Raw genomic sequence first — 13050 nt, 5'->3', positions numbered from 1 at the left:
GCCATGGTTTCCGTTTTCGGTTTCGATTTGACTGTCGTACCCTATTACAAGTAAGTAATATTAAGTGAGTTATTGGGTGTTTTAAACTTTACCATGCCCAAATTCATTATTATTTTCATCATTTATTAATCGTAATTACTATAATTAGTATTTTTAAAGCTCAAGAGTTTTTTAAACTATGAAAATAATACTGTATTATTACATAAATGTTTGAACTGAAACGTTACGTAATTGACTTATTGAGTTGGTTACAGAAAACTTAACATTGCATTAACTTGAACAATGAGCGACATTTACAATATATTTTGAGTAAATATTTAATGTTCTTTTTGTTCAGGGATCTATTCAATTAAAAAGATACTTACAGCTTATTAGTTCGGTAATTATTATGCAGTCTTACTCAATTTCAAATTGAATTACACCTGATTATATATTGGTCCCAGATTACACTTTGTTCTATTCTGGTCCCAGATTACACTTTGTTCTATTCCTGGCTCTGCACTGTGTTCTAATATAAATCCAGTAGGATTTCCCTTTCACATCCCCTCAACAATGATAATGTCTGTATCTTGCCCTGTAAGTCCCAAAGAATCAGTATTGGAAATCTGTTCAAAATTATCAGTCAAGCCATTTTATTTATGCAGTCAATTGTAACCACAGTTGCAGGTCCAGGGGGTGTACCAGGGTTTGGCTGGACCAAAAGTCAAAGTCCATGCTATTCCCCGGACCTGGGGGGGGGGGGGGGGGGCAGTGGTTACAATTGACTGGTGCAATATAATGCAAACAAAATCAAAATATTTTAAAATTGTTTAAACTTAGTGGTATAAAAGTTTCCTTTAACAAGTAGTATGCTATATTGTGATGTTTACAAGGACTTAACAGTAAATATAAATGCAAAATCTTACACTGTGTTTTGTCTCCAATGAAGATATTTTTTTAAATAGATGTTTGATGTTTAATAGTTAAATACCAAATGATTTATACGGTTGTTCTAGTATGTTCTGCTTTAAGAGAATACCTCCACATAGCGATAATCAACTTACTGATTTGTCTTCCAAGTGAAATGATTATAAAATATCTGAAAATTAAGTAAGAGTCCAATGAATGTTCAGAGTTTTACTTTCATTCAGCAATGAGCGCAACAAGCATAGCAACCGTGCTTGTGCAAGGGGCCAGTCGTGGAATTGGCTTGCAGTTCTGTAGGACGCTATTGTCCAGGCAACCAAATACATGCGTGATAGCCACGTGCAGAAACCCCAACCAGGCAGATGACTTACAGAAGCTGCTAGCAGACGAACCAGAACGCCTGCAGGTGCTTCAGGTTGATGTCACTGAAGAGGCGAAAATAAAGGTAAAATGGGGTACCCTGTACATACGTTGTGTAAATAACTATGATTAATCTTTTTGCACCAAGTTTATAGTTTACACATTATACATTTTACAATGATTGTGAAGAAAGCTATGATAGCTTATACTTAGTCACTCTCGTTGGCACGATGTTGCGCGAGGGTGAGGGCTTGTGTTGTGGGGAAAACCGAAGTACCCGGAGAAAACCCTCTTGTCCGACTTGGTAACCACTAACCAAACTCACATGCGCCCAGGCTGGGAATTGAAGTCAGGTCGTCTTGGTGAGAAGTGAGTGAGCTAACCACTGCACTAACCAGACAATCAAATTTATAAGTAATTGTTATTTTGTTTGATCTAATTTTCAATTCAGGGTGCTAATTTTTGTCTATCTTATTTTTATGACATTGGTCCTGAGGTGTAATTTATTATTTTATTATTCCGCATATACTAGGGTAAATCATCTTGAAAAAAGATTACCAATTGTGTCTTGTTTCAAATATTCACAAATTCCAGGCTGCAGCAGAAGAAGTTGGTAAGCGGCACGGGCGTCTGGACCTCCTCATCAACTGTGCTGGTGTTCTCCACCCAAGTGGCCGCGGGGAAACCAGTCTCCGGGATGTCAATATGCAGGTTCTGTATCTTGAATGTTTATTAATGTAGGCTCAATAATTATGTGTGATATGATTCAGGTGGACCGATGTTTTTACTAACTTGGTTTCATTGGCGTTGTGCAAAATTTCAACCATGCCATAACACAAATCAGTTCAAGATATTGACATGAAACTTAGTACATATATGTATGTAACCAGAGATAAGATGAAGTTAAAAGAACTCTTACTTAAACAACTGTCAAGCTATACCCCTTAATTGACTGAAAATTCAATGTGTCAAAGTAGGTTCAATTTTAATTCATAGTTTTATAAAGGATGTACATTGTACACATATATATATATATCAAGTTCTATCATCCTCTGCACCCCTGCATATCATAACATATATATAGATATATGCTGGGGTACCGAGGATAAGATCTATAAGATTTATAAGAACAATCAAAACTTTCAAGTTATAATTTTCTTTTTCTATTTTATAAGGCATCATGCTTTGTCAAACTGATAAAATCAGAGATTTAAAATGCAACAATGTAGTGAAATGCAGCGAATCCGATATGATTTTGGTGAGATTGATGTTTTGTAGGATTATAGCCTGTTATAAATATCAGGGATTGATGGAGACATGCAGAACAATCGCCTTTGGCCCTCTTCTGATGGGCAAACATTTTGGCCAGCTACTGACCAAAGGAACTGCCATGTTTGGAACACACCAGCCAGACTGCAAGCGAACACACTCCGGCATTATGGCAAACATATCTGCCAAAGTTGGATCAATCACTGACAATGGTAACTCATGTTCTTTATAACTCTTCCATGTACAGTTGAAACTCGTTGGCTCGTTATTGCTTGGCTGGCTTCCCTCCAACTGGATGAAATGGACCGATTTTTTTTTTACTCTTTGTAAGCATTCCCACTTGGCTTTAATACGCAAGGCTCGATGTATTTTGGCCTGTCCCTTACATATCGAGCCAACAGGTTTCTACTGTATAAGGTTTTTTGTGTTTTACCTGATAAAGAAATCGTAACATTGGTTTAATTTTCAAGTTAACTGTTTAATTCTTCAGTTATATAATAAAACTGCTTGTTACACTATGTTGAGATTTTTTTTCAAAGAAACAATTACATGTATATTTTTTTTTTTACTGAATAATATTAATTTTAAAATAACATGTCAAATTCAACTGTGATTTTAATTCAGAAAAGCTGTGCAACAGATGTTGACTACGGTATACTATTAATTTCTATAATTAATATCAAACCAGTTTATAACAGCAGTGCTTTACTTCACAAGATGTAGTCTTATCAAACCTTATGAATTCATTTACTTAATCAGAGGTTCTAAAGTTCAAGATTAATCCTGTATTCAATAGCTTTAAACATCAGACTATTGTGTCCATATTATTTCTTTGCATCTAAAACATTAGGAAGTAAAAGAAAACAATTTCAAAATATGTACGCTTTCAGACCTTGACCCGGACTTTGTCAGGATAGGCAATTATCAGCTGTAAGAACACCTGAATACACATGTGTAGCAAGGCCGATGACTCTAGCTTTAAACATTGTTGAGTTTTGCCCCTTGTTAGCCTAAGAAAAAAATATGAGCAGTGCTGCTGCAACATTCTATTTAAGGTTTAATGTTTGACTAGATCTCAATCAAACTTCATCCTTTCAATACTTTGGGCAAATAATGACGCAGATGTGTCAGGGTTTGTTGTCATTCAACAAAATATTCGCCCTATCCTCAGGGTACATGTCACTGTGACCCTATTATTTGTTCCCTGAACTTACAAAGTTTATTTAAAATTCACTCAATATTACAGGTCTTGGTGGTTGGTACAGCTACCGGATGTCGAAAGCTGCTCTCAACATGGCCACAAAGAATCTCAGTATCGAGCTCGGACGGGGCCGGACTCCGGTCATCTGTGTTTCCCTGCATCCCGGCACAGTAGACACTGACCTCTCTCGACCTTACCATAAAAATGTCAAGAGCCTTTTCACCACAGAAGATAGTGTGAAGAAACTGTTATCAGTTGTAGATAGCTTGACTGTTGATGACACAGGAAAGTTTTTTACTTACAACAAGGAATTGTTACCATTTTGATAACACTATTCAATATTATTGTTATTAGATGAAGCCATTTTCTAGAAATGGATCTCAAATGGACTCACTCATGCTTTGTAAAATGCACTTTTTTATGACAAAATAAAGCGTGGCTTATTAGTAGGATTGTTCAAACTAAGATTATAACTGGATCCCTTCAACAAATTTTATATGATTAAGCCAAACTACTGTCTGTTAAGGCCTTAAGACTGTAAAAACAAGATAATTTTCAAAAACTTACTTAGTATTTATATTGTCATGTAAATCGCATTGAATTTTACTTGCTGATGTATCACATTGCATACAGCATGCGTCTTTTGCAGTTAAACCAATTCCAAATAACTTGGGTTATCTGCCTCGTAAATTCACATGATTATAATACAAAGAATGGACATTGCAAGGAAGTGATGCAAAACAACGTAGACAAAGATCCTAACAGATCAACATTGAAATTGATTACTGGAAACTTTTGAAAGAACCTTATTCTGCTGAAAATGACAGCAAATTGCTTAAACACTTATTGACAGTTAAGTGTGTGCAACGATAACATGCCTTGAAAGGTGTATGTAAAAACCATTCCACACTTTTTTAAAACAGGGAACCTCAGTTGTGACAGTGACATGATTGTAGCGTTTATTATTTAAATCATATAAAATGATGTAATATGCTCTCAGATCATACAAGTCTGAATTTTTTTATGGAATTACTGTATTTGCCAGTTTCAGAAACATCTGGGGGTTTTTAAAGGTTAAATTCTCTCACAGTTTGTGTAAGAGTCCTTATCGGCGAGCTGTTCCCAGCATGGGTTCGCTCCCCACTAAAACCAGATTTTCCTAATACTTGAATTGTATTTTTTTCTGTAATTTCGGTATTAAAGAGTAAAATAATTATACTATTCGCGTTTTGAGATGCATAACTGTGAAAAAATGTTTTAGTCAAAATGTCTGTCTGTCTGTTTATCTTTTAACTGCATGGAACAACAAAAATTTCTTCATGAAAAAAGAATCAATTCATGACTTCAACTGTTCTTGTTCTCGTAAATCTATGCATTAACAGCATTTAAGTTTATGACATTATGTGCACGACTTAAGATAGGTGACCCACTAATAAGCTCTCTCTCACTCTGATGGCACCATTGATGTTAATGTTAGATTTTGATGCCTCATAAAATTTAAGTATCAGCTGAAATTTTGGGTAATTTTATTCTGTACGTCTATTACAGCCAATGTTAATGTGAAGAATGATAATGAAATGTAAATGCTAGCTGATAATATACATTGTGTATGTTATACAAGATGGCCCCATATCGCCCACCTGATTGGACGTAGGGTTCTTAAGTTTTTGATCGGACAATATACTGGAGGATATAAAGTCCATATGATAATTATTACTCTTACGACATTAAAGATGGATTTATATACCTTGTCACAAAAGAGTACATTGTTACTGTGAAGTTCATGGAGTTTGAAGTCGATATCTTCATTGATTATAAATAATAAAATAATTATACAAGAAAGAGAAAATAATAAAATAATTATACAAGAAAGAGAAAATAATAAAATAATTATACAAGAAAGAGAAAAGAAAAAAATTCCATTGTGAAAAGATGAAAGAGTCACCTAAGGAACATTTCTGTGAAAATATTTTGAAATTGGGCCAATGGTTTCCATATATCGAGACATATAGCAAAAACTAGCCCTGACCCTGGCAGCCATGTTTTTTTTAAGAATCACAATTAGGTGAAGGAATTTGATGTCTGGTCACCTTAGGGACATTTCTGTGAGACTGTTTTAAAAGAAGGGCAGCAGATTCCGAGGAGATGATTATCAAAGTTTTCCATATAGACATAAACAAGAGCTGTCACAGTATGTGACGAATGCCCCCAAATGTGGCATTGACCTATGAACAAGGTCAGTACATGAAAAGTTAAAGATCAAACAAATACATATGGCAAGTTATTTTAAATTGCCTTTTAACATAAAAAAATACCACCCATACTTGACAACCTACATTCTTATGTCCTTATATTCAACATTCCATTGTGAATAAACACTAAATGTATCTTTCACCTTAGAGGTAGGGACATGGGTCTTGCACTTGACACATCGTTTTGGTATGTCGAACACATGTGGCAAGTTATTTTCAAATCTGTCCATACAAGAAAAAGTTACAGCCCGGACGGACATAACAACCAATACTCTGTATCCTTATATGCAGCACTCCATTGTAAATAAACACCTAAGTGCGACCTTGACCTTAGAGGTAGGGAAAATTACAGCCCGGACACGACAACCTATACTCTATGTCCTTATATGCAGCATTCCATTGTGAATAAACACTAAGTGTGACCTTGACCTAAGAGGTAGGGACATGGGTCTTGCACCCGACACGTCTTCTTGGTATGTCAAACACATGTGGCAAGTTATTTTATTATCTGTCTATACAAGGGAAAGTGACAGCCCAGACACGACAATCTATACTCTATGTCGTTATATACAGCATTCCATTGTGAATACACACTAAGTGTGACCTTGACCTAAGAAATAGGGACACGGGTCTTGCACGTGACACGTCGTATTGGTATGCCGAACACATGTGGCAAGTTATTTTAAAATCTGTCGATACAAGGGACGTAACAGCCCGGACACGACAACCTATACTCTATGACCTTATATGCAGCATTCCATTGTGAATTAACACCTATGTGTGACCTTGACCTTAGAGGTAGGGACACGGGTCTTGCACGCGACACATCGTCTTGGTATGTTGAACACATGTGGCAAGTTATTTTAAATTCTGTCCATACAAGGGAAAGTTACAGCCCGGACATCACAACCTATACTTTATGTCCTTATATGCAGCACTCCATTGTGAATAAGCACTAAGTGTGACCTTGACCTAAGAGGTAGGGACACGGGTTTTGCACGCCACACGTTGTCTTGGTATGCCGAACACATGTGGCAAGTTATTTTAAAATCTGTCCATACAAGGGAAAGTTACAGCCCGGACACGACAACCTATACTCTATTGTCCTTATATGCAGCACTCCATTGTGAATAAACACCTAAGTGTGACCTTGACCTTAGTGGTAGGGACACGGTTCTTGCACGCTTCACGTCGTCTTGGTATGCTGAACACATGTGGCAAGTTATTTTCAAATCTGTCCATACAAGGGAAAGTTACAGTCCGAACACGACAACCTATACTCTATGTCGTTATATGCAGCATTCCATTGTGAATAAACACCTAAGTGAGACCTTGGAGGTAGGGACACCGTTCTTGCACGCGACACACAGTCTTGGTATGCCAAACACATGTGGCAAGTTATTTTAAATTCTGTCCATACAAGGGAAAGTTACAGCCCAGACAAGAGTTATCGAGCCGGCCGGACGGACGGTGCGATTTAAATATGCCCACCTTCGGGGGCATAAAAATTATATAGTGAAAAGTAGCTCCGCCCCCTGGCTGCCATTTATTTTACAAATCAACAAGTGGTGAAGGAATTTGATAAAGGTCTCCTAAGAAACATTTCTGTGAAATTATTTTAGAATCAGGCCAGCGGATTCTGAGGTGAAGATTTACAAAAATTTCCATAATTTTTATAGACTTACACTGAAAAGTAGTCCCTGATGGCCATGTTTTTTTTTACGAATCAACATGGGATGAAGGAATTTGATACAGGGCCACCGAAGCATTTCTGTGCTGGAAACAGGTCAGCGGTTTCTGAGAAGATTTTCAAAGTTTGTTCTTTTGGTTGTCATGGCAACCAGAGTTTTGCATGGAACTACTTTTATAGAAGGATTCTTGAATAGGACCCCTCAATAATTTTTCCAGCAAAGTTTGGATGAAATTGTCACAGTGGTTTACTATGAGAAGTTGTTTGAAGGAAAATGTTGACGATGGACGACGGACAATCGCCTGAACACAATAGCTCACGCTGAGCACTTTGTGCTCAAAAGAGCTAATAAATAACAAAAATACATAATACAAAAAAGTTATTGCAGTTTATATATTTGCTCTTTAATAAAATCAACTATAATCAGATGTGAAATGACCGATTTCACAATCTTTCAAGGCCAAAAAGAGTTTTTGTTATATTAGTTAAGATATAACTTTTTGCACATAAAACCTCATATGATTCCAAAAACAAGAGGGTCATACCAGGCATAACCTTTACCCATGTGTGGGCCTAATCAGTTTGAATTGAATGAGGCAATTTATCAAAGAGGCAATTTATTAAAGATGCGATGTCTGGTGTATTTCTGTATAGAAACAAAAGAGAAAGCAATAGAATTAACATGTTTAATAACTTCTCATATATAACAAGAGCGCCATCTGTCCAAAATATGTCCATCCAATTTTTAGGAAACCACCTTGTGACAAGTGGAAGACATTGAAATTAGACTTTTGAATGAACAAGCCCGAATTATTTTATATATTATTGCTTGTCATCAACTTTTGAACAAGCCCTGCTATATAAAATTCAGAATTTGTGTTAATTTCAACCACTGCTAATTGGTTGTGTGTTTTTAAAGCTAAAAATAGAGAGCGAGCACTGTAAATACATTTTTTGACAGGCAATTAAAGATATTGATCAAACAAGACCAATTTCAGGTAATTTCTATATAATCAAAAGGGCAATAACTCTTGAGTGACTGGAGTGATATGGCTGGTCTACTTGTCTTAAATTTATTATTCTTATCCCATTCTGAAGGGATTAGGACAAAGGCTTCTCAATTTTATCAACAAATTAAGTTAAATTCTATGAATAAAGGGCACCAGCTCTCAAGTGACTCAAGCAATATGACTGGTTATTGAAGTTGTCTGAGATGTTATGCAGATTGCCTGTAATATCTGAATAAATTTGGTGATGATTGGACAAATTCTTCAAAGGTTAATGACCAGACAACTTATTGGGTGCCCAAATAAAGCCCAGTCTGCAGGTGGAAACTATGGTACATCCCAATATTCGAATGGGAATATAAAAACAGTGTAAATTGACATTTAATGCCAACTAAACAATAATTGACGTCAAGAACAGTGTACACAGTCATAAAACTTAAAACATAAGTTAACAAAACTATATCAATGTAGCAGCACGATTGATGAGCATAATGTAGTTAAAGAATTGATCACTGTAATATGGTATTAACCAATTTAGCATGTTAGCATCACATTGCTTTCATGAGGAAGCATCCGCATTGTCATTCTTCTCATTTTCAGCCAAATCTGCAAGCTTTCTAACTTTGTATTCATAATAACCCAAATGTCCAAAAAGGGATGCTACAGTTGCAATCTGGGCTGCCATGCTGATGTTCAGCATTGTCTGGTCAGAAAATCTGCCTCCTTTACGCAGCGTGCCATATCCTAAAATTCCAAGGCAAGATGCTATACCTGAAATGAAAACAAATATTCTTAAGTGAATATTAAAGAGTAAATGTTATTTTTGTTGCCTTACTTGAATAATTATAAAAGGATTAGATGGATGTTTCTTCCATTTTTAATGAAAAAGGCTATGTATACACAGTTTTAACTGTTAGGCCAAACAAAATTGTTTTGATTCAAGTAACACCGTTAAAAAAAATAAGGCTTTATTTTTATTAGGCTTTATGAATCAACATTATTGTCAATTTTTTTATCAATGAACTTAAAAAACATTAGGGCCTTTATTGTAGGTACGTAGGGTAACCGAACCAAGCGAATTTGGGAAAATACAAAATCAGGCCAAAATAGTTAATATGATGGAAAATATAACCTTTTTAATGCATACATTATGCTGTGAAAGAGTAAGCCTTATCAAGATTTTGTTTAAATTTCAAGAAATTCATTGCTTTTTTATTCATTAATGTAATTTCCATTTATAAAATTTGGGATTTTTTTTTTGGAAAAATGGACAGTTCCTTGCAAGGGGAAACAGCCTTTTAAGAGGCAGTAAATTGCACCAAAAAAAACACTGGAACCAAAAGGTTTTTTAAGGCCTTACAGTATATGCATAAGGCCCATGATCATAATCATACCACACATTGTGAGGCCCTGATAATTATATTGAATGATTAACTTCTTTGCAAGTCATAGGCAATAAACTGTGTCCATTGATTTCTTGAAAGTTATGTGGATAAATTAACTATAAGGGCCTCAAATATTTTTGTAGAAGTGATGAGTGAAAAACCAGGGGGGTACACGTATAAACCGAATCTGTAATGGTTTAAGTGGGGTTTTGGAGTCTGATATGCAAGATGGCAGCTGTTCATGTTCTGGTAAGTATTTTCCTGAAAGAACCCATTCCATTTTCTAATGACCTGCTAAAAGGACAAAATATTGCACACATAAGAATGATGTGACAGGGTGATTTTCATTTTTTGAGGTCATTTTAAATTGTGAAGAACTACATAACATTAGAGATATTTCAGGGATGTGACTGGCAGCTGGAGGCCTGTAACATTTTGTCAATTGTTTCTTGGGGCACTCTTTGAATCAAAAGCACACAGTCTTAGATAAAAAAAACTTGCTTTTTAGAAGCTCTTTTCATGACTCTCATGACTTCAAATTTGTACCAAACTGGAATATCAACCCTAACAATCAAAAAAATAATCTTGAGGCTAAGGAAATAGATATACATGTACATATATATTTAATTTTTTGGGGGGAGGGGGAGGGGGGAGGCAGGAGGGTCCATGAGGCCATTAGATCTAGGGGAGTTGGCTAATCCGTGGACAAATCACATCTCTGTATTTTATAAGAAAATCAACAATAATTATTATTGTAAACATGTTTTGAAATATAGTATTGAACTTTTGAAAACTAAAATCTAACACATGCCTAAAAAAATAAAAATGTTTGGTTAGGGTTACATCCTTTTCAGAAATAGGTAGGGTAGGTAGGCTTTTTTTTCTTTTCTTATTTTAGTTTTTCATTTTTTGTTCAAACTGACTATAAAAACGTTAGGGTCGGCGCCTATTCCGTAGGTAGGGTGGGGAAACCTGAACCAAATGTGTTTTCTTTTAAGGCCTCATCAGCCAAGAGGTATATTACAATAACTTCCATGTATTTTCTTGACTATTGGGAGGTCATTAGTGATTCTAAAATGCAGTCAGGGCTTCCAGGCTAAACATCAATAAAAAAGGGAGTCTGGACGGCAATTTAGAAGGTCATTACCATTCAATTTTGATTAGTTTGTTTCATTTTATTTCAAATTAAGAAAAATCATTTGTTTCTACATCTAGTAGTTTTAGAATCATAGAATGTCATTAACTATACTGGGCAGTTGCCTAATTCCGGATCAATTTTGAAGTTTTCTTAAAATATTGTCATAATTACTGAACATAAGTGCATGAAATTTTAATAGAGAAATGTTGGGTACTATATCAACCAAATTGGAAAAAAGAATAAAAGAAAAAACAAGCGATTATAATATAATATTCAGTACGAAATAAGGGCATAAACAACGTCCAAAAGCCTGCATTCAGTGCCTAAATATTCGGATTTTTTCAAAGAACAAAGTAAACATTATTAAGTCAATAACAATATTTAAATGCTACTTAAATGAACATCATGTATTAAATGTTTAACCTGTATATAAATTTTATACTTCTCTGAAGTATTTGTATGTGTATTTTCAGCGTATCCGAACTACTAATTTGTCCGAATTTGCATAATTTTGAAAGTACGAATCTGCCTTATTTTTGCTTCATTTTCATATCAAATGCTGCACAACACAAAACAATGACATCGTCAATTTATTTACTTTTTATGTAATTGGCATTGTATTTCGTGATAGACGATAAGTCATAAACATTGTATAGTAGGTCTAGTGTTTAAAGATAACCCTGTCGAACCTCAATATAAAAGCTCGCGCTGTGATGTCATCCCCCACGTGACTTAATATTGACATTTAGGAAAGCGAAAGTTTAGAGGTATTCATTTTGGGGTTATACTCGAATAGCTGCACTTTTGTGTTGTTTCTGTTGCTATGGAGGTCAGTTGCGTAGACTGTGATCATTCTATATTGATCACGGTCGCCGAAACGCTTTTTAAACGATTTCCGAATATTTAGGCAAATCCGACATTAGGCAACTGCCCAGTAGTCTTTAAAAAAACAACATTTTTAAAAAAAAAAGTGTTTCACTGTTTGCCATATTTTGAAGTCCATATAAACGGCAGCTTCAGAGTCTTTGATGATTTTTGATTTGGTGACTCTACACGTCCATATCCCACTTGTTTTTTTCCTAGTCAAGAATGACAGATCCCAGAAAAGTATTGGTTAAAAATAATTATTGTGTCTGCGTTTTTTTTTCAGTTTGAACAGTGAGAGTTTTAAGAATTGTGGATCTACAGTTGAAGAATATATTTCACATTGGTATGGATCAGTCAATTTGTGGCATTTAGGGAACACAATGATATCCAAATGTTCAAAAAGTTCCCTTAGTAACATGCGCATTATTGTGGCTGCCATATTTTTTAACTTAACCAGTACTAGCATTGGCTTAAAAACCCCTAATGAATTTGCTATTAAGGCTGTCGTGAAGTTTGATATATTCTCAAACCTATCAGTGTGAGCGGAAAAGCTTTCCAAATTTTAGGTTTTTCCTGAAGTTCTGGTTGATCGAAATCCATCATCTGGAATCTCGCTCTGGCGACAGCCTGCGTCGTAGAAGGGTACTGTTTGAAACCGGATCGTTCCACGTCTGACAGAATAACGGGTTTCTTAACTGATTTTTTCTCATCTTCAGATAGAAACAGTAAACTGTTATTTGATTCATTCTCCTTGTCCATATTATAACAGACACAAAACTAAAGGTCGAGGCCAACTTTACATTACAGTGGTTTTAAATTCGTATTTTTTTTTCAAAAAGGGTACTGGCTGATGAAATGTTGACTGTTTCCATTAAATGTGTATAATCCAAAATAAGTGGAATAAGAACATATTTCTCGGCACAAAAAATGTAATTCAACTAAAACTACACAATACGAATCTACTACTTGGGGATC

The 13050-nt window shown here is 35.3% G+C and overlaps 2 protein-coding genes across 2 annotated transcripts; one reads left to right on the top strand and one right to left on the bottom strand.

Moving 5' to 3' along the window:
* The first annotated feature begins 12 nt into the window (after positions 1-12).
* LOC128210986 (C-factor-like) lies at positions 13-4875 on the top strand. Its single transcript, XM_052915352.1, has 5 exons — positions 13-50; positions 1131-1351; positions 1861-1977; positions 2570-2747; positions 3782-4875. Exons 2-5 carry the CDS (start codon positions 1133-1135, stop codon positions 4060-4062), a joined length of 795 nt encoding a protein of 264 aa, XP_052771312.1. The 5' UTR covers positions 13-50; positions 1131-1132; the 3' UTR covers positions 4063-4875.
* A 3475-nt stretch (positions 4876-8350) lies between these two features.
* On the bottom strand, positions 8351-12869 carry LOC128211830 (uncharacterized). The gene is made up of 2 exons (XM_052916912.1): positions 12606-12869; positions 8351-9456 (listed from the first exon to the last, which is right to left on the bottom strand). Exons 1-2 carry the CDS (start codon positions 12832-12834, stop codon positions 9245-9247), a joined length of 441 nt encoding a protein of 146 aa, XP_052772872.1. The 5' UTR covers positions 12835-12869; the 3' UTR covers positions 8351-9244.
* Positions 12870-13050: the final 181 nt, after the last annotated feature.

Source organism: Mya arenaria, chromosome 12 (genome assembly GCF_026914265.1).
Source record: "Mya arenaria isolate MELC-2E11 chromosome 12, ASM2691426v1".
In the NCBI taxonomy this organism is placed as follows: Eukaryota; Metazoa; Mollusca; class Bivalvia; order Myida; family Myidae; genus Mya; species Mya arenaria.
Note: the sequence above shows the minus strand (reverse complement) of the source record. Positions and strands in the feature narration are given on the sequence as shown.